The sequence below is a fragment of the Zeus faber genome (genome assembly GCF_960531495.2).
Source record: "Zeus faber genome assembly, chromosome: 3".
Lineage (NCBI taxonomy): Eukaryota > Metazoa > Chordata > Actinopteri > Zeiformes > Zeidae > Zeus > Zeus faber.
In genome coordinates, this window is record NC_137190.1 from 36,202,687 (window position 1) to 36,230,309 (window position 27,623).

Below are 27,623 nucleotides of genomic sequence, written 5' to 3' on the forward strand. Positions count from 1 at the left end.
AGAAAGAAAGACAGAAAGAAAGAAAGAAAGAAAGACAGAAAGAAAGAAAGAAAGAAAGAAAGAAAGAAAGAAAGACAGAAAGAAAGACAGAAAGACAGAAAGAAAGACAGAAAGACAGAAAGAAAGACAGAAAGAAAGACAGAAAGACAGAAAGAAAGAAAGAAAGACAGAAAGACAGACAGAAAGACAGAAAGACAGACAGACAGAAAGACAGAAAGACAGACAGAAAGAAAGACAGAAAGACAGAAAGAAAGAAAGACAGACAGAAAGAAAGACAGAAAGACAGAAAGACAGAAAGACAGACAGAAAGAAAGACAGAAAGACAGACAGAAAGAAAGACAGAAAGACAGACAGAAAGACAGAAAGACAGACAGAAAGACAGAAAGACAGACAGAAAGACAGAAAGACAGACAGACAGACAGACAGGTGCCGTTAAAACTCCAGTCAGTGTTGGGCGCCGGAGAGTTGATGAAAACCGGAAACCAAAAAAATGCATCTGGTCTCGGTGACGTCACAAAAAAACATGGCGTCCATGTCAGCGTCGAAATTGCTTCGTGCAAACGTATTATTTAAGGTGTTCGGTGTGTTGTATTATTAGTTTTCCTGTGGTTCACCACTTTCCTTAAGGGCAGTCGATCTTTCTATTAACTCAAGACCAGACGTTTCGAGAAACTTCCGTTTATCGGCGGCGATTGGAAGACCTGCTACGGGGTACGTTTCCGAGTAACCATGGGATCCCGGGATCCGCCGCCGAGCGAGCCGAATTCTCACTACTCGTGGACAAGAACTCTCCCCGCAGGCCCACCACCAGTCCCGGGGTATGGCGACTACCATTATCGATTCAGGCCCAACTTGCCCCCGCTGCCCAGCCCCGGGGGCTATGGACCAGCTCACATCGGCCATGGATATGCGTTTGATCCCTCCATACCACCACCCACATTCAATTGTCGACTCGGCATATACCCCCCTGCCGAAAACAATGGTGCAACAAATTCACACGCAAGCGTCCAGGACTGTCAGTTAAATGCATGGCTGGGTGACATACGCAGCAACACGGGGCCTTCCAGGCCCCAGAGGTTCAATCACCCTCCTACGTCCAGTCTTAACCCCAGGCCACAAAGTGGTTATCCAAATTATCAGACAATTTGTGATGCTAACTCTGGTTTCATGCATGAACATCAGGACTTATCAGGCGATCGGGGTGGACCGTCCCATCGCTACCAGCCATTCTCATCCCGGGATGAAGACTGTGTCCAGAGTGTCAACAGGGCCGCAGATGTGCATCCTCCACAAGATGCGGAAGCAGTCCAGAGGAGACAAGACGAACAGTGGATCAGGCAGTTCTTCCGAAATGGAAGGAGGGTCTCCAAAAATGCAGAGTCAAATCAGCCCACCTCTAAAGTGTCCATCTCGCAGTTTAAAGATGTTCTCTGCAGTGCCCTTCGCCTAGTCTCAGAGCTGTCACTCGCCTGCGATTCGCTCAGAGACAATCTGGAGAACGAGGGCGTCTGGGCGCAGTCTTACCTGAGGGCTCTGAGTGTTAAGAGGGAGCTCGGAGAGCAGCTGAAGTCCCTCTGTGATGAAAAGCGTGTGGAGTCCTTAAAAAGCAAGCTTGTCTGTGTCTCTAAGAGGAGAGCCCGGCTGAAGAGGCTGAAGCTGGCAAGGATGGCGGAAGGACCTGCTGAGGCTTGGTTTGCCGAGAAAGAGGCAGAGATAGATAAGTGGAGGATGAAGCAGATTCAGGCAGTAGAGGAGAAGAAGCGGGTGAGTGGCATTGATACAATGTTACAACACTGCGCCATCTTTATTTGGCATGCACCTTACTAACTCTCTGAGATATATCCTAATCATAGCCGTCGTCGCTGTTTATCCCTGTGATATTGGCCAGGAGCAAGAGCTGAAGCTTGCAGCTGACTCTGTCCTCTGCGAAGTGCGGAAGAAGCAGGCAGATGTTAAGAGGATGCAAGACATCCTTAGGTCCCTCGAGAAACTCCGCAAACTTCGGAAGGAGGCAGCGTCCAGGAAAGGTAGTTATTAGTCAAAACTGATTGTCAAACGCATAAACATGCAATTCAAAAAGGTTGCAATAGATGCCTTTCTGCTTAAACTGATCTAAAGTAAATGATCTGCATGTTGTGTTTATGCTATATTATTCTGCTAAACTCCTGATTGATTTCATTTTTTTTAACCATGTTATTTTTTTAGGAGAAAGACAAATTGTCCCAAATAATTGTTTTGCATGTACATATGGTGGGTGTGCACACTTGTTTTTTTTCCCACGGTTCCGTCCCACTAAAATCATAGCTTATAATATAAAATATTATCGATAAATAAAATATGTAGCTTCAGAAATTAGGATGGTAACATATTGTGTTAAAATTTCAAAAATGTTTTACCTTCAATTGCGTAAAAACCTTGTTTGATGTTACAAAGCAGAACTTTGCGGAACTAAAGGAAGATATGTTCAGTTTTGTGTCGGACCGCTGAACAGTGACACTCTTAGCTGCGCATCCGCAAACTAGAAGGCTCCGGACCAGGCTAGCTCAAAGGCATATGTCGCTGCCTAGCCAGCATCTTTTCTAGTGGGATCTTAGGAACCCGCTTATACAGGCAGTTAGTCAGGTAAGCGGAAATTATTTTCTCTGTAAAGCACATTGTGTTGTCCTGGTATGAAATCTTCTTATCCCGGCTGCTCCCGTTAGGGTTATCATCTGCCTCCAATAGCATCTGTTTGCTCATCTTCCTCCGTTACACCAACCGCCTGCATGGCCTCCCTCACCACATCCATAAACCTTCTCTTTGGCCTTCCTCTTTTCCTCTTACCTGGCAGCTCCATCCTCAGAATCCTTCTCCCAATGTAACTCATCTCTCCCACACACGTGTCCAAACCGTCTCAATCTGGCCTCTCTCACTTTTTCACCAAACTGTCCAACCTGAGCTGTCCATCGAATGTACTTATTTATAATCTTGTCCATCCTTGTCACTCCCAATGAAAATCTCAACATCCTCAACTCTGCCACCTCCAGTTCAGCCACCTGCCTTTTTGTCAGTGCCACAGCCTCTAAACCGTACAACATAGCTGGTCTCACTACCGTCCTGTAGACCTTCCCCTTCACTCTTGCTGGAACCCTTCTGTCACAGATCACTGCGGACACTCTTCTCCACCCACTCCATCCTGCCTGTACTCTCTTCTTCACCTCTCTCCCGCGCACTCTGCTGCTTTGGATGGTCGACCCCAAGTACTTGAACTCATCCGCCTTCTCCACCTCCACTCCTTGCATTCTCAGCTTTTCGCCACCCTCCCTCCCATTCAGGCACATGTATTCTGTCTTACTCCTGCTGACTTTCATTCCTCTTATCTCTAATGCATGCCTCCACTTCTCCAGGCTCTCCTCAACCTGCTCCCTACTCTCGCTATTGATCACAATGTCATCTGTGAACAGATTTTATTTCACGGTTGGGATGAGTTTCTTCTGTGGTAACGCAGTGGCGCATAACCGTTCAAAATGTAAGACTTTCCAAGACGTTAAATCTGGGGCAAGAATGTGAAACCAACTTGATCTGCCAACCCTGCTGTCCACCACTCTTTGTGACTCAGAGAGCCCTGAAGCCCCGCCCACTGCTGCGTAGCATTAAGCTGACGCATGTTGGTTATTAATATTTCACGTGTCGCAGGTCCAAATTGCACGAAATCTGACGCTGCAAGTCCCTGGGTCCCCAGCAATACACAAGCCAAGTGGGAAGTAGATCGGATGAATGGTTGTCGAGATAATCAAAGGACATACATACATACCGTATTTCCTTAAATATAAACCGGTAGTCAAATAAAAACCGGGCCTCTAATAAATGCCGGGGGCTTGGTCTACACAAAAGCCTGCCTCAAATACAGACTGGCGTAAAACTGATCAGAGCTGCCCCACTGTCCCAGTGCGGAGCTCCGCTCTAAAATAAAGCAAGTAAAAACATGTTTTCATTGTAGATGTATTTAATTTACTCCATTTCCTACTACTTCATAGCAGATTGCTTCTTGGGGCAAATGCCTCGCTATGAGTGCTCTCGCTCTCCAGCACACCAAGCAGGGGCCTTCCAGGGGAACTCCGAAAACTGTAATTCCCCCATTGTCTACCACCACCAGTGCGACTTGCTACTAGCTCTCTCTTTTTTTCATGGCACCCAGACCGAAGTTTGATTTAAAATTCATACTAAAATATGATAAAATATATTTCTTTTTCTATTTTCATTCTTCCAATAGCCTTCTGCCTATGTGGTCTTCAGCAATGTTTAGACAGGCTGCAGTGTTGTTCTATAGGTGTAATGGCTTCTCCTTCTTTTCCTCCCATGCACACTATTCTTGTCTAGTGTTTGTCTGGCAAGAGAGTTCTGCAGATCTTTAGATCTTAGCCTGGGCTTCTTTGTTTCTCCTGGACTATAATAAGCCTTGAGTGATTTTTGTTGGATGACCACTCCTGGGGAAAGTGTATTTCCTCCATTTGTACACATTCTAACTGACAGTGGATTGGTCGAGGCCAAACTTTCATAACCTTTTCCAGCCTGATGAGTATTAACAACCCAAATCAGGATCTTCAGGTCCTTCTTTGATTAAGGCATGGTGTGCTTTCACAAATCTGTGTGATGAAGACCAGAGTTTGACAGAGAAAGAAAGACATTTGTTCTCTTTGTTCTCTTGATATGTTCTTTTTAAATATGGCATGGCCTCCATGTATTCAAACTGAGCGTGCGCCACAAAACCCAGCGATTCCTGCCACATTCATTACATTTATCTGAGCTAGAAAGAGTTGTTTCGGCAGATAAACAACAGATAGCATGGCAACCGTCGGTGAACACGTACACTTTTTGTCAAAAAGTGAGACCGTTTTTATGCTGAGTTTTATGAGGGAGCTAAATACAGTGAGATATTTGGATCAGCACAAGGACCTAAAACGGGGACATATTCCAGGAAGTGTCAGAAGATTGTAAGCTGGTGTTTTTACTGGATGCTAGAGCAAATACTTCCCGTCAATAACCCGACGATGCCACTCGCAATACTGTACGAACAGATTTTTCTTCTTCCATATCTTCCAAACAGATATAAACACCTTATGCCTTGGACACACTACACAACTTTCAAAGTTGGCAGATCGCTGTACAGTCACACTACACAACTTTCTGTCTTTTGATCGGGAATCTTGGAGTCGTTGTGGTTTCAAGCTACATGACTGATCGGCCACACATTACAAGATCTTTCACCAGGAAGAATCCTAGATGTGTCTGGTCTCCAAACTACATTTTGTCACGATCACACCTGAGAAGTGATATCGGAAACGCAACACGATACAGGATTATTTATTTTTTTATTCGATTCTTGATCACTGTAAAAAATATTAATAATAATAATAATAATAATAATAATAATAATAAAAGCAGAATTTGAATAAGAAATATATTAAAAACATTGAGAAGAAAAGTAAAATAGGTACAGTATGTTGTGTGTTTGTGGCTGCTGCTCCGCACACTCCGGTCTCGCCGTCTCTACCCCTTGACTCCTCCCCTTCTTCTCATTCTGTGTCTGCTCTCATTGACTGTAGCTTGTTGCGTCACTCCCGAGTCGAGCCCGACACGACTAGATATTAAACTTGCTTGATATCTCACCGGCATCTCCGAGCCATCGGCGAGCAGTCGGATCGCATCTTGAGTAGTCCACACCACACTCACACTGTCTCACTGTCACTCACAGGAGCACGCTATGATTTTCCTCCAAGCTGGGGTTTTGCTCAGTGATTTCTAGAAAACCTGGTGGCGAGTGGAAAATCGGGCCAAAATCACATAGTCTGAACTGCATAAAATGCATGACAGGTACTCCTCACTTAACCAGCTCTCCGACCAGTCTGTATTGTATTGTGCTGCGTACAATACCGCGGCGTCTCAGTGGTGCTAATGTATTGTCAATGAAGAAGTCTAACTATGAGAAATTTTGATGGGGACCTCCTGGAACCTCTTTGGGGGACCTATAGAGTTTTATCAAGATTATTTAAAATACTGGTTGTCACATGGAGTCCGTGGTCTGACTGAATTGCTTTACAGGCGGCAAACACTTGTTCTATCTGACATTACGAGACAGAATTTTCAATTAATACCTCAGTGTCTGCACGTCTTATGAAATCCAAAAATAAATATGTCCCCAGACCCCACATTGAGAACCACTGTATGACCACTCGAGCAGGTCATAGAAACATCTAGTGGATTGAATTATGTTCCACAGCACACTATTAAGTGCATATTAAGAAGAAGAAGATTCTTTATTTATCACATGGCACACACACCACAAAACATGCACTCATGCGGCGACAGCAACCAACACACACACATGCTTCAATGGTGGCCGGTGAAATGAGCTCTCTGCTTTTAAACCATCCTGGCCTGCCCTTCCTCTGGGGGGCAGCCAGGAGCAGTGGGCAGCATACAGTGACACGCCCGGGGACCAATTACAAGTGTCCATCGCTGGTCAGATGACGATGTTCTGCATGTTTTTGGTGGGGGTCCTTACTGATGTTACAAGGAGGAAACCCCATGTGAGCACAGGAAGAACATGCAAACTCCACTTAGTTAGGCCCCTTATCAGGAGATAACTCGCCGGAGCGCGGTGCCAACAGCGCCCCAGGCAGGAATCAAAGGACCTTCTTGCTGTAAGGCAGCAGTGCAATGCACTGTGTCACTGTAACCGCAGTATTAAAGGGCAACTTGCAGGTTGGCATACCAAGTGAATTCATGTGTGGGGAAATTATGTAGCAATTAGATTTAAGAATTACAGCTGGAATCATTTTTGTAATGCAGTTAGCCACACCCACCTTAAAATCGGACATTGCCCGCAAATTTGAACGTGACGTCACATAGGGCAGACAGGATGGATAGATTTAGATTTATTTCTGAGCTTCCTAATTGTAGAAATAAAAAAGGTCAACATCCGCTCCGTCCCACCGGGAGCGCAGATCTCCCATCTCTCGCGGTGATCTCTTCAAATTGACGGAGCTCTGTGCCAGGGCCACCTCCAAGAGTGACCCTTAGAAAAAGACAGGGTCTGTTTGTAGTTTATTTTAGATTTAGATGTATTTGTTTTTCTTTGATTCCTACTTAAACAGGAAAAAAAACCTTTGTCACACCCGTCTCTCCATTGTGCTCTTTAACTTTACCACGATGTCATTATTATGGGACTTTGTTTTCTTTAACTGGACTTTTTTTGTGTAAATACTCTTTGCTTCTAAATAAAACATCCTAAACACAGTACTTCACCATCCTAAATAGCTGTGAAACTGACTGACCTGCCAACCTGCCTAATAGGCTTTGTTTTTCACCCACTACAAGGTATCTTTCCCGACCGGGCATCGGAGCGAGTATTTGATGACCAGCTGGAGCGTCTGAGGGCCCTGATCCGTAAGAGGACGGGGGTCTATGGGGCAGAGGAGAACACGCTGCGGGTCATGCTGGAAGGGGAGCAGGAGGAGGAGAGGAAAAGAGACCTGGAGAGGCAGCAGAACAAGGAGCGCCAGAGACAGCTGCAGAGGAAACGGCAGATGGAGTCCATGCTGTTTGGGGGTGAGCACAACACTTGCTTTCTATGCTAACTGGCAAAAACGCTTCTGTACTCCCTTTTTTATCGACACTTTTAGCTGTTCGGGGCGGGGTTTAATTTCTCTTATCCTAGTACTGATATGATTATTTTACCCCTTTCCCACTGTGCAAAAAACCCAGTAACATCCGGCACTTGTCACTAGTGGGAAAATTAACAACTGGGTTTAAGTCCCGGGTCAAATTACCCTGCAATAGTCACAGGGTTCCATCGGCTCCAGCTCTGATGTAAACGGAGTGAGATGCCAAGCGTGTTGAAGTTCCGGACGTTGGTGCATAAATAGACACAAATATCCACGTATCATTTGATCATTTAATTTCCAATTTAGAATCCAAAGTCAGAATCAGAAATAATAATAATAATAATAATAATTATTATTATTATTATTATGACTTTTTTCCCCACATGGGGGACCATGAAACGTTCAGGTGGGGGGGACCTCGCACCTCGGGGAGTACAGCAGAGAACCCCACGCTCCCCGTCGGGCTCTGAACCACTCCATGACCACCCCAAGCCCATCTACGAACCGAAGGAGCGTCTCCACAGCCCGCTGCCGAAGGACCGGTGTGCAGTGTGCGCAGTATAGATATACGAAGGATCCGATTCTTTTTAACTGCTCTTTTGTGGGAAGAGGGGAAGGGAAGAAGTCTCACTGGGTGATCTCTTTTGTGGGAAGAGGGGAAGGGAAGAAGTCTCACTGGGTGATGAGCCAGGATTGTTTTTATGGTTGTTTGTTTAAGTTGCTGTCTCCTCTACTTTTGTTCCCCATCACACTGGAACCATGACACGCCCCTTTTCTGGTGTGTTCGTGACGTCAAACATGACACACTGGAAAAAAAACAATGGCATTTCTCCTGGCAATGTTTAAAGTGTTATTCTCCTATTTTAAGCTGGTTTACCCGCGTTTAAAAAAAACAAACAAAAAATTAAAACGGGTAAACCCACTAATTTTGGTGTCAAACGGTATTCGATTTAGAACTGTTAGAATTATTACATAATTGCCGGGTCACAATTGTTTAAGATGACTGATTTTGTACAATCATAACATTCTACAATCATATGTTTTCACCAAAATATTGATAGCAATAGATAGCTCCTCTGCAGCTGGTAGACGTAAAATGAAATTAACAAAAAAAAGGCACAGTTAATCCCCAATATTTGTTTCACAATTAATTGTCCACTAAAATTTAATGATCATGAAAGCCTAAGCATTCTTTCTTCGATACCTTTTTAACAGGTCACATGCTGCTTTACCATTAAAATCCCTTTGTAACAAAAATAAATTACCTTACAGAACAATTACTCCCACTGTCCATGTCCACGATCTTAAGTTTCATATCCGGCTCGACGAGAAACTATTTTTGTGATTTCAAAGTAAAACATTCCTATTTTGCTTTTCCCTAGATGAACTACCTGCAGATCCCCGCCAGCAGCCCTTTAGGGAATACTACACCCAAGCAGAGCGTTCCCTCCATGCGCTGGTACAGATAAGGTTTGTATTCTGCCCTTGCAGCGCTGTTAAATGCAACGTTTTTGCGCTCTTTGCGGTCATCGTACTGATGAGGTCATTTTGAGGTCATCATACTGATGAACGGACTCATACGGAGTTAAATAGCCATTTTTCAGATTAAGAGATGTTTCTGCTCTGAGTGGACTCCAGAGCTCTGAAATTAAAGCGGGTGTGGGTGGGGCAACAATAACAAATACTGAAATTTTTGAGACCAAAGTTTAAATAGGGAATAGTTCTTAGACTTCTTCTCCTGCTTCTCCTGCTGGTGATCTTTAGTGGTTGATTGAATTGTTTCTGAATTGGGAATGTTTCATTTGGGACCAAGCCATATCCATGTACTAGCTGAAACCAACCTGCTACCGCTGTTAACTGATGACACCACTTTCTATCCTGTCAGGAGCGAGTGGGATGCTTTCCTGGTGCCCGGGAATCACGGCGAGGGATCTGCAACTCCCCAGGGATGGGTTCTTCCCGAGGCTCCATCAGATAAGGCCTGGGCCTCGGCCCTGGCCCAAGACGACTCTCGCCTCTCCTGCATCTAAGCACAAAATACACAGATGTTTAACTGGTATGCTTGATCGTGAGCCATCAAGACCTTCTTCAGACTCATCCCGAACAGCTGTGCAACCCTTCGAGGGTCTCCAGGAGACCATGGCTGGTCAGATGACGGAGACAAAGTTTCCCGTGATGGGCCTTTTTGATTTTGTCCCCTTTGGCGCAAATTGCAGATGTATGAAGTTGACGCGCTCTCAACATGTCACGTCATTAATAAAAAGAAAAGCTAGGACAAGAAAAAGTTTGTTGGCTGGAGGAAAAATGATTTGATTAGATAAAGGTTTTCCCTTGTACCTCACACAGTGTCCTGACAATAAAGTGCAACGTGGCTTAAGTTGAATGACGCGTTGTGCGAACAAGGAGATCTCAAAATGGATCATGTGTTTATATTTGTGAAATCCTCTTTCATCTGTGCAATGGCAAAATTATATAAAATGATACAGTCAGACCACCGACTCCAGACAACCAGTAATTAAAATGATCTTGATAAATATTAAGCATCAATATAAAATAAATTATCCCAAACTTTTATTTCAGTCAATACAATTTAGTTTTGTTTTTTTCTTCCATTCATCAATTCATGCACATACTGTAATGTGCATGAAATGGTTTATGAATACATATTAATAACACAGTGGTTTTATTACAAACATTTAAACTAGTTAGTTCACTAGTTTAAATGTTAGTTTTTTAGAAAATGAAATCAATTCAACTAGTAAATGTAACAAAGTCAATTTTACTGTAACTACTTAAATTGCTACTTATCAGAAATTCTATTTTAATTAAAATGTCAGTTCTTAATGTCAGAAATGCAAATCTTAACATGAGGGTTTTTCCCTTCCTTTCCAACCTTTTCCTCATTCATGCCAATGAGAGGGGGAAGTTTATCTGCCCATAATGCCATTATCTGGTATCAGAAATTAAAACGTAGAAATTCAGTTGTATATAAAAGATTAAATTGTATCATGGTAAAATGCGTAATCTTGGTCTCGGAAATTTGTTTGATTTTAATAAATGTAATCGCTTTTTTTTATTTTATTTTGTATTTGATATCAAAATAGATTTTGCAGATTTTGTGATTTGGCTGATATCAAGATCTGAATATTTTGTATCAACAAATGTAATTTACAACTAATGTTCCTGAGATTAAGATCATAATTTCTTATGTCAAGAATGGAGAATTCAAGTGAATTTGACATCAAAGAAAGGGGATTAAAAGATTAAAGGGCCGGCCATGGAGGTTTATGTGATTGGATTAGTGGTACAGGTTGACTGATGCGTCATCGCGGTTTTGACCATTTCCAGCGGCACCAGTGAGGCTCTTAACACCCCACTAAAGCAGAGGACCAGAGCCACTGTGTGGGAATAAAAAGGGGGTAAGCTCGATTCTCCAAACCTATGGTAGTGATTCCTTGTGGGCAAAATAGAGGCCATGCAATGTTAGCTTGAATTGTGCTATCTATTTCCCGTGGAATTATTTGAAAAAGAAAAGTGTGATTTTAAAGTTACTGATGTCAATTTATTTAGATGTTAAAGTTTGGCATCCAGTGAGACATTCATTGGATGCTACAATACTTATAATAATGTTGTGTTTGGAGTTACTATAAGTATTACGTATTGCATTTTCTCGTTTAATGTGATAATCTGTAAAAATATTTTGTTCTAAACAAATCCCATATTTTAGTTTATATTTCTTTAGCCAACACATTTATTTGTTTTATTTTTAAGAAAAAGTCATTTAAAGCATTTGCGTTATGCATGTGCTCTTCTGTAGGCTGTTTCCATTGCTGTGGTGGGGCGAAAGGCATCGCATAGCTATTTGTTGTCAACAAACTATCGATATGGATGGACATCCATGAAAAAGAACGTCAACCTCAGATTGAAAAATTCCCCGCTGCGTCAAATAATCCCACCCCCCCAAAAAAAACATTTATCCATCCAGAAAGAATGGAGAAAAGAAAGTGAACATCTTGGAGCGAAGAAAAGGGCCAACCCGGATGTTTGGGAAAAAAAAATGCTGCAGTTTCCAACTGAATTCTAGGACAGGATTATTTCACTTTAATATGAACATACCCCTGTCGCCATATATGTTTAAAAAAAAAAGTCAAAAACATGTATTCTAGGCTGCCTGTAGCATATTTAAAACACCTCTAATGAGCTTATCATACTGGTCATAAGTAGAGGACCATCTGGCTTTTCCCAGCCGAATTGCCTGCTATTGTCATTCACTTGGCCTGGCTGTTGGGGGAGCAACATTACCACGCATCTAGTAGGCGCTCCCACAGTCAGCTGTTTATTCAGATTTCCCTTCTGTCCTCTTTTCGGAGTAGAGGGATTACTGGAAATTATATCACATTACATGGCATCATATCGCGCAGTGGATGGTCTTGTCCAAAACGACTGATTACAATGCACCATTCGTCGTTAGTAGTCCAACCAACTGAGTATGAGCACTGAGATGGGACATGTGGTTCTCAGTGATCCAGAGCTCAAGAGGTTAAGGTGGATAGTGGGTGTGGGCATATTGGAGTGGGATGCTTTCCAGGGACCAGGAAAGCACCCCCCACCCCATCTCTGTCGGCTGTTTTGCCACACTGCTAGCCAAACAGCCAGCGAGTAAAGAACACACCATCGCCCAATTTCTAAACAAACACGGCACTCTAATCCTAATCCCACCCTCCGCACCATTGCCTGTCACAATCATCTGATATAGACTGGACGAATGCGTGGTGAAAGGATTTCTGTGAACCAAACCGCACCACATCTATTTTAGGCAGGTGTCCACTTTATGTCTATTTACGTATATGTCTGTCTGTGTATCTACACTATTAGTCTGACTGTCTGATTTTCTTTCTGATGCTACTTTAACACCTGAGCTCCCGCCCTTAATAAAACATTGTCTTATCTATTTTCTTTATCTTATCTATTTTCTGTGTTTTTCCTGTTTATGTCTGTTCCTCGAAGCTGTACAATGAGCAGTCTGGAGGGGGTCCCTGTGAAGATGCCCCGGGGTGTTTTGCAGGAGGCTAAGGAAGGAGCAGGCCTTGTCACAGCCCTGGAGATACGAGTTCCTGACTACCTTGCAATGCTGCGAGACACAGAGGTGATGTGTGTCCTTTTCCCTAAGTTAAACAAGTTAGTTTGTCACATGTAAACTACATTCAAGATTCAAGATTCAAGAGGCTTATTCGTCACATACATATACATACATTTGTACATATATGCAGTGAAATGTAATACATTCAAAAGATGCTTGATGATCACAACTTAGTGGGACTCTGGGATGATGTTGACCTTTAAAATGGCAAAATGATGGGATGTAGAAAAACTGAGTCTGTTCCTCATCTGGAGGGGGAAATACTATTTGGAAATAGAAACAGAGCTTTGCTGTCCTTTTTTGCTGTCCATTTTTTTTTTTTTGCTACACTGCAATAGTAAGATAAATGCTCTCTGACAGTCTTCACCCAGGAATAGTGCAATTCAATCTCTTGCCAAGTTTCTTCCAAACGGTATTATATATTTTTTCCAAATCAGTGATCTCAAGTCGCAGACACTTGACAATTTTGCCTCATATGGTCACGCCGAAGGAGCAAGCGGTTTTAAGGAAGTCTGTTTAATATGCTCCTGCTACACAAACTTGAAAATGAGCAGCTCAGCGTCAAACAAGAGCGGCACAGGAAACGGTAGAGGAATATAAGGCAAAAGTATTTGAGAAAAACAAACAATGGCTTCTCAGAAACACTATGTCGTCATATAGTGCACAATGCATTGTGGGATACGCTTGCCAGCATAGTTATCAATGTAAGCAAACTATTATATTTCACCGAATGTAGTAGGTCATCCTGGGACTTTCCGCATATTATTTGAACATTACTATGCTTTGTGACATACTAAAAACGTTCATATACCTATGTGGCTTACTAAATAGTGTGCTAGTACGCCATTTTGCACTCTGATTCAGGTAGTTTTGTGATATGAACCGGCCTTTTCTTCTATGTGTGCAGTATGAGTTTAGTCTGGAGAATTGGGTGCTCACTGGGCTCCAGGGCGGGTATCCTTGCCAGCCCAGGGCTTTCACTCCACGCTCTCCCTCTGAGGTACTGCCGTCCTGCCCGCCCTACTGGCTGATGTTCAGCAGCCCACAGCAGAGCCGCCTGGCCAGCCGGCACAGCTCTGACTTCTGGGAGCCCAACCCCCGCCAGCGCTCCCGCAGCCTCAACCCTGCTGTCCTGCGTGCCGCCGCCAAGTTCACCGTCTCTGACTCGGAAGACGAACCTGAGGTGGTTTGTGCGGCGGAGGCCGATGCCTCTTCACCAGCTCGCCTGTCGGTGCACTCGCCACTTCAGAGGAAAGTGCCAATTGCCTTCACACCCAACCTGTTGAACCCCCCTGCCTGTCTGAGCGGCCCCCAAGACGACTGTTCTCGAGGCCCAAGGGCTCCCACCTCTTTCACGCACAGGCCACTGAATGCCAGGGCCAATACGGTCGACAGGGTCTCTGACGTCAACATCCAGCACTGCAAGCCCACAAACCAGGTAAAGGACAAAGGCTTGCATCAGTGTGGTTTTACGCCTGGGTCTGAAATCTCCGTTGCTCAAAGCCGCATTAGGTGACATTTCTGCTAATTCAATTGAATCAGAGGTCTACAGGTAATGTGAAGGATTGCTTTATATCGCTAATCACTAACCGGCTTTTGTCACCCTGCTATAAAACCGTGGCAAGAACACAAATATGTACTGAGTTCATCCAAGGACCAAACTGCGCCTATCGGTCACTGTTGGTAGACCTAAAATATTTCAGCAAGAGAGAAAGGGGGTGGGGGTCATTTCCTTGGATTTTCACTTAATGCAGCATCAATTGACACAATTTAGGAAGAATTTCAAAGGTATCTTAAACCCTTTAAAACATACTTAACCTTGTACCTTCACTCCAAATGCCCTATCTTCTGGTCTGTTTCTGTCATGTTTACAGCCTGAAGCCCAGAGCACTGTCACGCTAGTGGTTCAGGGGGACTCACCGTGCTATAATAACTAGATGCACGCTGTGGCGGGTTGGCCACGGAGTGAACAGAATGGGTGAGGCAACTGTCTGAGACAAAGCAAAGGCTTGTGGGCTAAATGTAAAACATAATATATACAGACAGCCTTCTCGCTTGCTCTCTCTCTCTCTCTCTCTCTCTCTCTCTCTCTCTCTCTCTCCCTCTGGGGAAAAGCCTGTGCCGGTATTTTCAGACCGCGGCTTAACCATGGCCCTCGGTCTTCCACACACGCTTAGGCGTCTGAAAAGTTTGTGAAATTATTGAAATGTGCTGAAAGTTCTTTTCCCATTTTGAGCTTTTTTTTTTCTTTAATAACTGACTGTAATTCCACAATAGCTATTTGGAATATTGTTTTCAAACAAATGTTTTTTTCATCTCAGCTTGAGCAGCAGAGGAAATCTGTTCTGATTGATCAGAGCTGTGTTTTTTTTTCCAAGCTTGCACTTCGAAAATGTTTGGAGGGATCTGCGCTCTAAAAATAGCCAGCGTAAAGTCTGGCCCTGGGATCAGACCAAGTTATTAGAAGTTCAGCAGGATTAGCGAGAGCGAACACTCTGAAATTGTCTTTCTCGGTACAGCGGTATCTCAAGGTCAATCCCAAACAGTTAAGGGTGTGAGTTGATCCTAGGGTATAGGATCGGCGTTGAGTGAGTGTTGAGGAGGGTATTGGGGGGTTAAAGATAAATGGGGGAACAGATGTGAAACAGAGCGCCGAGTCTAACTGTCACAGCATAGGGAGAAAAAGAAGAAGAAGACCCCCTCTCTCACTTGCTAACCACTCTCTTGCCCTGCCAAGGCTCCCGGCCCATTTTGCCACTCTCTAGGCATTCCCCCTGTTGCCTCGCAACCCCTGGGTTCCTGCGGCCTGGCTCCAGACTCGTCAGTAGAGCTGCTGTCAGCCCTGAGCCCAGAGGAGAGGGAGCTGCTGGGGGCCATCACCGAACAAGGGTACCCTCTCCGGACCGCTTTCATCGCCCTGCAGAAGACGGGCCAGCAAACCCCCGACCTGGTTGGTCTGGTATACACGCGATATTGTTGCCCCGGAAGCACCCTGTCTCCAGTCTATTTTTTAGAGGGTGGTGGGGTTGATCCAGCGCCAACCAAAGCAACCAGAGAGATCTTAATTTGTCCATCCTCCACCCCCTCCCACCCCCCAAAAAATGCCTGGCGGGAATATGCTGAAAGCTAAACCCAGAAAGTTAATGTTGTTTGCCATTGAGACGTTTTTTGGTGGAGCGTGTCCGGTGCTGAGAAAATAAAGCGATAAAAAAACGAATCGCCCCCTCAATATTCTAAAAAAGGCCACGAATCATGAGATGCTTTGGTTTTCTCACGCCGTGTGCTTCAACCTCAGGCCTCACTGGGGATTCACAGGCCAGGACACAGGGTCCTAGATTAGAAACAGGGTCGAGGACGGTGGGGAAACAAAACCAAAACAGAATGATACATTTAGGAAGATTCTTCAGTGCAGCGCTGTTGAGCAAGAGAGAAAGGAAATTACATATTAGTCCCCCCCAAAAAAATTGTGTAGTATTTGTGTATCGTTATTACAGTAGCAGAGATCTGCACGCGATCCTGGTCACTGTACATATGCTCAGCTGTCCCTGTCTCGTCAGCGGTCTAAATGTTTAATGGTTTTAGCAAGTCTGTAGTTGAGATACAGCAGCTGGGCTACCAACTTATATATGGTGGTAGGTATAAGCTCATTACCCACTTAATTACACTGGGTAGTCTCTCCCTACATCCAAAGTCACGATTCTCTCACACACACATATCACATTTCAGCCTGTCCTGATCCCAGATTGCATTTTGCATTGCAATGGGGCAACCGTTTGTGTTAATGTTAACATTAACATTATCTCCTTTTAAAGCTCATGTTATAGTTAGACAGTCTTAATATGATTAACCAAAAGTGAAAGGTTCAATCCATTTCACTGTATTTTTCATCCGTTTCACTATATTTTTGTTTTTATGTCAACAATTATTTTATTACTTTATATTCTGCAAATTTTCAGGTAATCTTCTCATCCTTATTTAGACTCCAAAATTGCGTGTCACGTTTTGAATTGTATTTAATTACTTAATTAATGTCATTGTGTATATATATCCCCAATATATGTGTTTATGTATAATACTGAAAGAACTGAAAGATGTTTACATAATAATATTCAGTCATCGCTAAGCCCCCTGTAAAGAATAGGTTCACCCTTTCTCAATCCAGGACTTAAATATTAATCAGTTTTTCTTTTTTTATTATATTTACTTCCTTATTTGCACTTCAAGAAATCACCTCTTTCGACCACATCCGCGCTACTAATGCAAGAGACTAGAAATGGGAAGTTGCACCGTATCCTACTGGCAACCTATTGTAGCAAGTGTTATGCTTTGGACATACTGCGAAAATTACAAAAACACACAAAATAAATATTAATATTTTGACGTAAAGAGGCATTGATGTTATCGATCATATAGTGCAGTTTACAGCTCTCTAAAAAGGCCTGGTTTGAAAAGAGGGAACCCGTAGTTTTAACTGTCTTCTAAGTCATCATTCAGTGCAATTATGGCACCGTATTATGTAGTGAATACCTCACTCTGAATAGCTAGCTGAATATGTCATGTGAATATGAAATATGATTTTATTTGCCCACTTTCATGCTGTGTTGCAGATCTTGAGTTACCTGGTGGCGTGCCGCAATCTGTGTGAGCGAGGTTATGATGAAGACCAAGTCGAGGAGGCACTGGAAATGTTCCAAAACTGTGAGACAAAGGTGAACAAAGCTCTTTTTTTTTCTCACCAGGAAGTGTCGCTCTACCAACAATCTTCATGTGGTGTGGGGGTGTTGTAATTGGCCCAGGTTCAGGGTGGCTGTACGGCTGTTGCTTGCTAGAGCAATCAACGAGCAACAGGTGCTGTAAAACCCCCCATCTCCACATACACACAGGAGAGGAGCCCTTGTCACGTCATGTTTTCCATCTGCTCTGGGCTTGTTCAACCTCGTCCACTCATGACAATAAAACTGGTACTTTTCAACCCCATCGCCTTTGTCTCTGTGTCAGAGGGCCCTGAAAACGCCACTCGGGTGGTGTGTGGCAGGCGGAACTGCCACACTGCCGAAAGCCCGAGAGTCCAAACGGAATATAATGCATAAATATCTACACTGCAAGTGTAGTAAGTTAATTGAAGCCATTGAAAGATTGTTTTAGTCAATCCCCAAAAGTGGGGCGTTACTTATAAAAGTGGCCATGGTAGTAACAGTCTTCAGTACTATTACCACTGTAAATTGTACTTTTACTTGTACTGTGCTTTGACAATATTGGGGTCAGTAGTTAGCATAGTGCTATAGCTGTATTTTGATTTCTCAGAGACCCCTTTTATTTAGCGAGTAGACTGAAAATCATAACATCTTGGGGAAAAAAAGAAGTAATAATTGCATCCTGTGTTTGTTTTGCACAGGCTGAGGAATTCCTCCATCTTCTCGGCCAGTTCAACGAGATGGGATTCCAGCAGAGCGCCATCAAGGAGGTCCTGCTGGTCCATGAGAACCACCGCGAACGGGCTTTGGAGGAGCTGATGATGCGCATGACTTGACACACACAAAATCTAAAATGGCGTACAATATATTAGTCTTTCATGTTATTAAACGGAAGGAAATTATGTTTCTTGGGTTTGCGATGGTTTTGGAAACAGACGATGGCCTTTGTTAAGGAGGAGCACATTGATTTTTCTCTCAGTTTTTTGTTTTTTTTGTTTCAAATCAAATTCTTGATTTGACCTAAGTATGATTTATTGGTATAACATGTCTAATAAGGTTTTAATGTGTGGTTTATTTTTTACTGAAATTTGGAAATAGCTTATTTGTGGGGTTTTGTATTTGAATTTGCCAGTTATTTTCCAATTAATAAGAATAAATCAAAACTCCCGACAAATGAAATGCTCCTTTTCATTTTTCAGCAAAGGTGCTTTAAAGCAACATAAAATGATGTTAACAGTAAACCAATTCATTAATATTGTCTCAACCCTAATATTGTTACAGTCTTTTTACATCAGACGAGGCCCACTGGGAGAGACACCTCATTTTCAAGAGGGATGTGAGTACACACAAATAATCATAAAACAAATGACAAAAATATAAAACCACAGAAAGTATGAAGGTACTAAGCCATGCCCCCAACTGCATTTTTTGAATGAAATAATTTAGACCATGATTTACCTTAGTACAAGAACAAATTAAATCAGCGCCACCATTATAATATCAATATTCTATTATGTAGTGGATACCTCACTCTGAATAGCTAGCTGAATATGTCATGTGAATATGAAATATGAATATGAATATGAATATGAAATGTAAAGTTTATAAGTACTTTCCATCAAAGCTGTGTCTACGACGAGACATGGCCATGCTAGTGCCTTGTGTCTACAGCTATGTAACTAGCATGCAGCCTCAGCTACAGGGAGACATTTAACATATTAAGGCTTAAAACGTTTGGCCTGGACTGCATTTCAGTACAATGAGAAGCTGCAGCAGAGATTCAAGAGAGTTTCTCAGTTGTGCTACGAACAGTTCTAAATGATAGGAACCAGCATTTTTATAAGGCAGAGGTTGTAAGAAAGATGAAGCTATCGTAGGCAACACCCAACCAAACAGGCAGATCTGGAAAACAATTTTTTTTTACACATTTTCAACGTTTTCAAAGCACTGCACGGAGGATCTCGGACCGTCAAGAAAGTCATTTAAGTCCTGGCGAGTGGGGGCTGTGAGCTTGGAATTCCTGGCCAATGACGTGGCAGTCTTCGGCAGCCTCATCAGAAACGTATGCATGGACCCGATTCTCCCAAAGCCCTTCATCTCCCGCTTGGTTTTCCACCCGCGGTCCTCAATGGTGTACTCTGTGGTCACCATTCGGTTGAGGGTGAACACAGAGTCCCCTCTCACCACGGCAGTGAACAGCGAGCCCTTGCTGTTGCCGTACTGGCCCGGCATGGCTGTCCACTGTCCTGAGGTCAGGCTGTAGCGTTCCATCACACACAGCAAGAAGTCGTCGCTGGGCCCATTGCGCATCACATACAGATTGTCCCTGTGTGCCATCATGCAGAGGCCATAGCTGTGTTGGCGTACAAGTGTAGTGACCAGGACCCACTGGTCTTTCTCCGGCACGTACTCATGGATTTCCGTTGCCCCTTTCGCCCTCCAGAGGCAGATAAAGATCCGGCTCATGGTTTTAGCAGAGGCAACGGAGGCCGCGGGGTAAGGCAGGTGGGAGGCAAAATTCCAGGTTTTAAGTGACGGCCTGTACTTCTCCATGGATGACATGGTTTTCCTGTCGTACTCCCCTCCTACGGCGTAGAGGCAACCTTCGTGGCCTATGAGGGTGGAATTATAGCGCGGTTGCCGCGGACCAGGCACCGTGGACCAGGCATTGGTCGCGGGGTCGTAGCAGAAACCAGAGTCCACCACCTTCTTGCTCATATCGTGGACCCCGCCGATGATGTAAAGTTTATTGTCGAGCTCTGCCACCCCTGCCATGGTGGTGCTGGCGCTCATCGGCAGGTGAGTTAGGACTTTCCACTCCATGGCCTCCTCATCCAAATAGCACACTGTCCTTTGGAAATTCTGGAGCATGGCAACAGATGGCGAATGACTACAAACAGCCATGTAGGAACTTGGAATAAGCGACTCGATGTATTCCACCAGCTGGCCAGGCCAGGCTTGGACATCTCTCCGCAGGTCGGGGTACATATCCCTGATGAACAGGGCAGAACTGTGGGAGAGTTCCAACACGCCATAGGCGGAGGCCGTGTGGTACATCAGCAAGCAGTTCTCAGAGTCGACAATGTCCGCCAGGTGCTTGGCAAGAGCGCGGACCTGGAGGAAGGCGGCGCACTCGACAGCCTGTTGGATCTCATCGCTGCAGAGCATGGGGCGCTCACCGCGAAGGACCTCAAGCATCAGCGCAAAGCCCGCAGAGCCGAGGCAGCTCAAACGGACCTCCCTCTGCCCACACTCCCTCATCCCCGAGCGGAAGAGTGCCCTGAAGTACTCACAGTGCTGGGCAAGTAGGGCTTTGTTCGCAGCGAAAACGCTATCATCCACGCTCACCGTCAGCGTGTCCTCTGTAGAGTCCAGTGTGCACAGCTGCGGCTGCCGCTGCCAGTCGTCGCTCTCCGTGGAGGGTCGGCCCAGGCCCCCGCAGCTGTTTTCCTCCATCATCTCACCTGCTCCAGGGCTCTTCCTCCAAGCACATCTGTGGATGGTATACAAAAATTGCACTGTGAGAACCAGCATCAATCTTCTAATCAAATGATGTCACACGTTTCAGCAGCAGAGCAAGATAGGGTGCATGGATTGAATACTCCGCAAGGAGGACAGATACACTGTACAACCCCGACGCAGTTTGTGCATGGTTGTATGGTTTGACATCCACTAGAATAGATATGTCTATACTTAGAAAGCAGACGTGTGCCACACTTGTACAGTGTGATGAGCTGCTGAAAGGGGAGCCTGGAAAGGATGAATGTATGTACGTGTGTGTGTGTGTGTGTGTGTATGTGTACACTTGCCTATTGAGTTTTCCAGATGAGATAATAATACCAGTATTTGTCCTTGATAGTGGAAAAAGTTGAGCTTTAACAATAGGTTGGATGCGCCCCGCCCCTCCCCTCCCCTTCCCGGGATCACATGTTTTTATCTGCCAAGCTCATTCTGACTTTTTATATATAAGTATAGGGCAGGCAGCTGCTTGGTTTGCAGGTTGTTTGTTCTTTGATTGTGTTTGTAACATTATTGTTGTGTATGTAAAATGTGCTTTTATCTTGGTCGAAAAATGGCAGGGCAAATAACTTGATTGTTTTCTGGAAATAAAAAATCTGCACTTCATGCCACCTTATTTCCTGTCCAGTACACTGACCTCATCATTGCCTGGTTAGGTTAATGGTTTGGGCTTTGGTAAGACCAATGCCAGTAACATTGTAAAGATAATACTTTACCACAATAACAAAAAAAAAAAAAAATCATATGTGCTACAGCTTTAAAACCAACAAAGGGAAGGTTGCTTTTCAGCTGCCATTGGATTTACATAATACAGAGCATGTGCCGAAAGAAAATGTTTCCCCTTAAACGGCAATGGTCAGTCACTCGTTCCCATGGAGGAGGCTGTCTTTTTAAGCAGAAGCGTCTCTGCCAACCGTTCCAGCCAACTTTCTCCCTCTACAAGTCGAGCATTGGGGGCAAACTTCAACACTATTCGCAGGTTAAAGGGCACTGTTTTTGCAACGTTTCCAATGAGCGTTTCTTCCGAGCCGCTTCCACGTCGTAGCCTGTGTAGATAAACCGGACGGGCTGGATTTTCACTCCGAACTCAAGTGAGAAATTAAAAATCTTATTATGAATATTGTAGTAAATATTTCTTTTCAGTAAATGCTTTCATTCATTTCAATTAGCCATTACAGGAATTGGAATGATCTTTTTATTATTATTATTATTATTATTATTATAATTATTATTTGTTAATTCGTTTATTTCTTTATTTGTTTGTTTGTTTATTTATTTGTTTGTTTGCTTGTTTGTTTAATTATTTAATTAAAAAAAAAAATTATTATTATTATTATTATTATTGTTGTTGTTGTTGAGTTTTTCTTCTACGCTGTTCGGGGTGTAATGTTGATCAAATTGTCATTATATGAATCGGAAGGAAGCTAAATATATATTTTTTTTATCATGATAAATATATATATATTTTTGCTTCAACTAGTTTTTTCCAGGATGTTCGGAAAAGTAAAGACTTTCGCTGCAGTTCCTGAGAGGGGCCAGGCTGAGTGCAATCTGGCCGTTCTCGGTGTCATGGGCTCCGGGAAATCAGGTTTGTCCATATCTTTATGGAGCCGCAGTTTGACATTTATTTAATCTATGATTTATTCATGTTTCCCATTTTACAATATGAACGAAGTTAAGTCAAATAAAAAAAGTTAGTTAGATGGACTTAACGTGATTGATTACATATTTGCAACAATTTACGATGCTCCCAGGACTGTTGGGCAGGGCCTCTTATAGTTTGTATTTTCAGGGTTTTTGTTATTCTTTATAGCAAAAGCCCCGTGAAACTATGTTTGCTGTGTAAAATGGGAATATAAAGGCAATGTTTATGTGATGGTATGTTCTCAGGCCCTTATTGTGACCCCCACATCCTCCTCCCTGCACTATAATAATAATAATAGTAATAATAATAATAATAATAATAATAATTATAAAAACATAACATTGGAATCTTGATTGATTGTAATTTGACAAAATCTAAACAAAAATATGTTTTGATGAAACTGAACCATTTTTTGTTTTTTGTTGATCCATCATTTTTTCAGTGCTCACAGACATTACTAAATACCGTAATAACAGGATGATTTCCCATTTTTTTATAGCCTTGACCGTCAAGTTTTTGACCAAGCGCTTTATCAGTGAATATGATCCCAATCTGGGTGAGTGTGTTTTTCGTGTGTTTTATTAATTTTTTTTCTATTTAAATTTCTCACCAGATCTTTGATAGTTTTATGAATATGGTATTAAAAACCTGCTTCTCTGCCCTTCATGCCATCTGTAGAGGATATCTATTCATCGGAGGAGATGGTTGATCAACAGCCAGTTTTGGTGAAAGTTATGGACACTGCAGACCAGGTACGACTATTCAGACATTGAATTCTGTCATATTTATTGTTTTTTAGAAATACCATTTATGCCCCATCGTGTCTGTATAAAGCAATTTCCTTACCACACAAACAGGCACACAAAAGCCAGTACCAGTTTAAGCACTCTTGGAAGTTTAAAGTGGTAATCTGTAAGATTGCCTGTTTTGGGTAGTATAAGAATTCCATTTGAAAGTGCAAATAAGTTTTCAAACTCCAGGTTTACCCTTATCTTCCATCTGTAAATGTGACATAGATAGAAAAACACTTTAAGAATACATGGCGTGTTTAATTAAAATATTTCCCATTGAAAATCAATACTTGCACATCTGAGTTAAAAGAGTATTTATTGTCATGTTCTCTCCAGTAAGTGTCTTCATTCTGTACTTTAGTTAACAAAATAAAATCAATGCAATTTGACAGTAATAACATAGAAATGTATTTAGTCACAGAATGGATATGAAACATAAGAGACTCAAACATCTGGAAGTGTATGAATATTACGTGCACTGTTAACCATGATCCATAAACATCAAATTAATTCTTTTTGCGAGCATTGTCAGAAACACGGATCTCAACATTGGGTAACACTTCACCATTGTGTGTGTGTGTGTGTGTGTGTGTGTGTGTGTGTGTGTGTGTGTGTGTGTGTGTGTGTGTGTGTGTGTGTGTGTGTGTGTGTGTGTGTGTGTGTGTGTTGCATTAAAATGAAGGTGCATTAAAGTGAAGCGATAGTTTTCAATACACTTGATCTTACAATTTCTGACAAAAAAAACCTCTTTACGCAACAGGAAACAGGAGCGTGTTAAGAATGGTTTGAATAGTTCAACGACATAACAGCTCCAAAGACTGTTTCCAAACACATTGCACGCTGGCGACATCTGCTGGACAAATCCAAATCCATTGTCATTGCATGTCAATCCATGTTATATTGATCATTTTCATTATGTAATTTGCGTATAAAGTGTGTGTGACATATATAAGAAAGAATTGACATTCTCATACCACCATTCATTTGTGTATAAAATAAACTTAATTTACATGTAAAATAACAAATAAATCTGTGTATAACATTTGTGTTTGGTATGGCAATGGACCTTACACAACAGACGTTGGTCTCTCTCAATATCAATACAAGATCTCTCTCTCTCTCTCTCTCTCTCTCTCTCTCTCTCGCTATCTCCTACCAGAAAACCTGCAAAATTTGCCCATTTTCGTATGCGTTTTTTGTAACTATTTTTGCTTTATTTCACTGACTGTGAATCAGCCAAACTTGGTTGAATTAGTTTGTTAGTATGAGCCTAACTTATGAGACTGATTTGGGATCAGTCGTTGCAATATATTTTGACACGGTTTTTACTTTGGGGTCGACCACCTTGGCCCATGTATGGTCCGGTGACGGATAAGGAGAAGTTTTTTTTCCTGTGCTTGTCTGACAACAGGACGGCCCTGCAAACAGTGAGCGCTACCTGTCCTGGGCTAGTGCCTTTCTGGTGGTCTACAGCATAGACAGCAGACGGAGCTTTGAGGGCTGCCGGTGGTACCTGGAGATGGTCATCCGCCACAACAAATCTCTGCACCCGGAGACTCCCGTTGTACTGCTTGGAAACAAACTTGACATGGAAAGATATCGGTTTGTGCCAGTGTCGATTTCATAAAACAAGTTACAGTGCATCATATTGAGGAAATTGTGAAAAATTTCACAATTCAAATAATTACTGTCAGTCTCAACAATGCTTATCAATAATTGATAACCTGCATTGTACTGAGGAGTCCTTTTTTGATATACTAGGATTGCAATTGTCCTCTATGTAGTGTCGCATGACCAACTGGATGAATGGGAGTTTGTGAACTTATATCCAAGAAAGGAACATGTCAAATGTTCTACAAAACTCCCAAAGTGCTTCAAATCATGCACCCATTGGAGAGGTCTGTACGAAATCCCCTCAAGAATGGGCTGGTTACTACATAATTCCTGGCCTCAACCCCCCCTATTGTACCTCATCAAATTTCATAGGTATATCTTTGAAGAATAGGTTTGGCATTTTTCAGTCTGTAGCAGATGCTGGACAGACTCAGAGCCCAGCGAGAAGCGTGGGGGATCTTCGCTGTGCTCCCCACGGTCCGATCCCCACACTCCCAACATGTAATGGTCCCCCATGCGGAAAAAAGTCCATAACTTTTCGGATTCTAAATGGGATATGAAATGATGGAATGATACACTTATTCGCCAGCGTCTGGAATTTGACCGCGCGTTGCATCGAGCAGGTAAAGGCCAAAACTAGCGGGTTGACCCGGATGTCCTGTTCACATCATAGCCGATCAGAGGTGGAGCCGATTATAACCCAGATCTATTGCTGGGTCATTTCACCCGGGACTAAAACCCGGGTTATTCCAAAAGAGTCAATGAAACCCGATAAATCTTGTAAAAATGAATGGTGTGCGACCACTTTTTCCCAGTATAACGTATTTAATATACGACTGTACAATATTGCGTGCTTGCCATTTTCTAATAGGAGATAGGATATGTTGTTCAAGGTTTTTTCCGTCTGCGCCTGGCTGTTTGCTTTTATACTTAAACAGATTTTGTGTATCGCGTTATGCGTCCACTCAGGGGCAGTGTTGCATTTAGTGAACCAGAAATCTAGAAATCCAGGGTTTTTTTCCTCCAAAACTTTATTTGAAAACTTTAGACCCCAAAAATATGTATATGCAAAGAAATCCACTTCCGAACCTCATCCCCAAGTCTCGCTTCTATCTGCTACATTTTATTTAACATTTCAAACCCGCCTCCCGACAGGAAGTCAGACTACAGGAGGGTAAAGGTTGCACCCTGAGCCTAGCTATTTAACATTCTTTTTTAACTCTTTCCCAGACGGGTGAGCAAATCGGACGGCTCGGCCCTCGCCGCTCGCTTCGGCTGCCTGTTCTACGAGGTGTCCGCCTGCATGGATTTCCTCTCCGTCCAGCGCGTCTTCCACGAGGCGGTGAGGGAGGCGAGGAGGGAGGCGGAGCGGTGTCTGCCGCTGAGTCCCCTGTACGCCAGCGAGGACAGGTCCCCGGTCGGCCTGTCGCCGGCTCCCCAGTTCACCACGCCCTGCCTCAAGGAGCTGCCCACCCCAGCCACCGCCAAGCTGGTCACAATCAAGTCGTCCAGGGCACAGAGCAAGCGCCGGGCCCCCACACTCACACTGCTCAAGGGCTTCAAGATCTTCTGATTGCCGGGGCATTCTGTGAAATGGGGGAGGGACATAAAACCGGGACGGAAATCTTTTGACTTGTATTTTCAAGTGGAATGGATGTTTTGCGCAGTTTAGCATTCACAACATTAACACTTGCAGCCGACACTCTTCCAAAGCAGTTATAAAAAATGCATCGTGTTGGAAGGTGTAATTTCTACACACATTAAGATTAACATTAAGAGTGGTTTTGCATGTTTCAACCTGTTTGCACAATAGTTATTCATTTATTTTCAGGGTTTCCTACTTCCTTATGTATCTAACATGCGCTAAAGGAATAACGCACAAAACCTAATCAGGCGTTATGTCTTGTTACACTGACACTGATAAATACATACACAAATGTATGAAATTTTTTCTTTTATTTGTAAAAACTTGGCATACATCCTCAATTTATTTTTCTTTCTTTTTTTTGTGATTTTATCTGTGTTTTTTACTATTTGTAGTGAACTTCATGCTTCTGACTGGTCTACGATATTATTGTGTTTTGCCAATCACTGAACTAACTGTGAAGACGAAATCACTCCGAAAATGGCCACTAGGGGCAGTCAAAGCTTAGTAAGTGCCCAGCTTAACAACTAACTTAGAAAATGATCTTGCAAGGGGCGTCATCTTTGATATAAATGTGCTCTTTGTACTGTTTCTGTGTTGTTTGGCGACCCTTTTTTTTGGGGGGGGGGGTTGAATTCTGAAGGAATTATTTTTGTTGGTGGAACTGAATGAATGACCAAACCGAATTTGTCGTCTCAAAGATACATAGTGAAAAGCCTGGTTTGTAGATTTTTTTTTCATGTATCGCACTCAAGGTTGTCCTTTTGTACCGTGGGGATTATCTTTGCCACTCATGTCAATGACCTTATCGCAGCCGTGCACACAGCACAACAGCATGTCTCCACAGATAAGAAGCTTTTTTTGTTTTTTGTTTCTTCACCTTTGAAAATGATTCACACAAGTATGAAACAATATCACTGGTAGATAAT

The 27,623-nt window shown here is 43.0% G+C and overlaps 4 protein-coding genes across 5 annotated transcripts; 3 read left to right on the forward strand and 1 right to left on the reverse strand.

The window, feature by feature from the left end:
* The first annotated feature begins 533 nt into the window (after window positions 1-533).
* Window positions 534-9,875, forward strand: pdcd7 (programmed cell death 7). Its single transcript, XM_079998019.1, has 5 exons — window positions 534-1,764; window positions 1,889-2,027; window positions 7,360-7,590; window positions 9,029-9,116; window positions 9,532-9,875. The coding sequence occupies exons 1-5, from the start codon at window positions 730-732 to the stop codon at window positions 9,674-9,676; spliced, it is 1,638 nt and encodes a 545-aa protein (XP_079854145.1). The 5' UTR covers window positions 534-729; the 3' UTR covers window positions 9,677-9,875.
* A 2,260-nt stretch (window positions 9,876-12,135) lies between these two features.
* On the forward strand, window positions 12,136-18,516 carry ubap1lb (ubiquitin associated protein 1-like b; the record flags this gene model as incomplete). Its single annotated transcript, XM_079997355.1, has 6 exons — window positions 12,136-12,185; window positions 12,654-12,792; window positions 13,694-14,224; window positions 15,524-15,736; window positions 17,394-17,495; window positions 18,182-18,516. 6 exons carry the CDS (start codon window positions 12,136-12,138, stop codon window positions 18,314-18,316), a joined length of 1,170 nt encoding a protein of 389 aa, XP_079853481.1. The 3' UTR covers window positions 18,317-18,516.
* Window positions 18,517-18,519: 3 nt separating this feature from the next.
* Window positions 18,520-21,091, reverse strand: kbtbd13a (kelch repeat and BTB domain containing 13a). The gene has a single exon (XM_079998119.1). It carries the CDS (start codon window positions 21,012-21,014, stop codon window positions 19,401-19,403), a length of 1,614 nt encoding a protein of 537 aa, XP_079854245.1. The 5' UTR covers window positions 21,015-21,091; the 3' UTR covers window positions 18,520-19,400.
* Window positions 21,092-21,846: 755 nt separating this feature from the next.
* On the forward strand, window positions 21,847-27,285 carry rasl12 (RAS-like, family 12). Of its 2 annotated transcripts, XM_079997570.1 has the most exons (6): window positions 21,847-22,090; window positions 22,480-22,587; window positions 23,144-23,200; window positions 23,323-23,396; window positions 24,847-25,037; window positions 26,280-27,285. In XM_079997570.1, exons 2-6 carry the CDS (start codon window positions 22,491-22,493, stop codon window positions 26,620-26,622), a joined length of 762 nt encoding a protein of 253 aa, XP_079853696.1. In that variant the 5' UTR covers window positions 21,847-22,090; window positions 22,480-22,490; the 3' UTR covers window positions 26,623-27,285. The 2 variants fall into 2 exon arrangements, with proteins under 2 accessions (XP_079853696.1, XP_079853697.1); XM_079997571.1 differs by lacking the exon at window positions 24,847-25,037.
* Window positions 27,286-27,623: the final 338 nt, after the last annotated feature.

Coding starts and splice junctions, on each gene's coding strand:
- pdcd7 (XM_079998019.1), top strand. CDS start 730: ATGGGATCCCGGGATCCGCCGCCGAGCGAGCCGAATTCTCACTACTCG. Junction 1,765..1,888: donor CAGTAGAGGAGAAGAAGCGG/GTGAGTGGCATT, acceptor GATATTGGCCAG/GAGCAAGAGCTGAAGCTTGC. Junction 2,028..7,359: donor GGAGGCAGCGTCCAGGAAAG/GTAGTTATTAGT, acceptor ACCCACTACAAG/GTATCTTTCCCGACCGGGCA.
- kbtbd13a (XM_079998119.1), bottom strand. CDS start 21,014: ATGCTGGTTCTCACAGTGCAATTTTTGTATACCATCCACAGATGTGCT.
- rasl12 (XM_079997570.1), top strand. CDS start 22,491: ATGTTCGGAAAAGTAAAGACTTTCGCTGCAGTTCCTGAGAGGGGCCAG. Junction 23,201..23,322: donor TGAATATGATCCCAATCTGG/GTGAGTGTGTTT, acceptor TGCCATCTGTAG/AGGATATCTATTCATCGGAG. Junction 23,397..24,846: donor TTATGGACACTGCAGACCAG/GTACGACTATTC, acceptor GTCTGACAACAG/GACGGCCCTGCAAACAGTGA.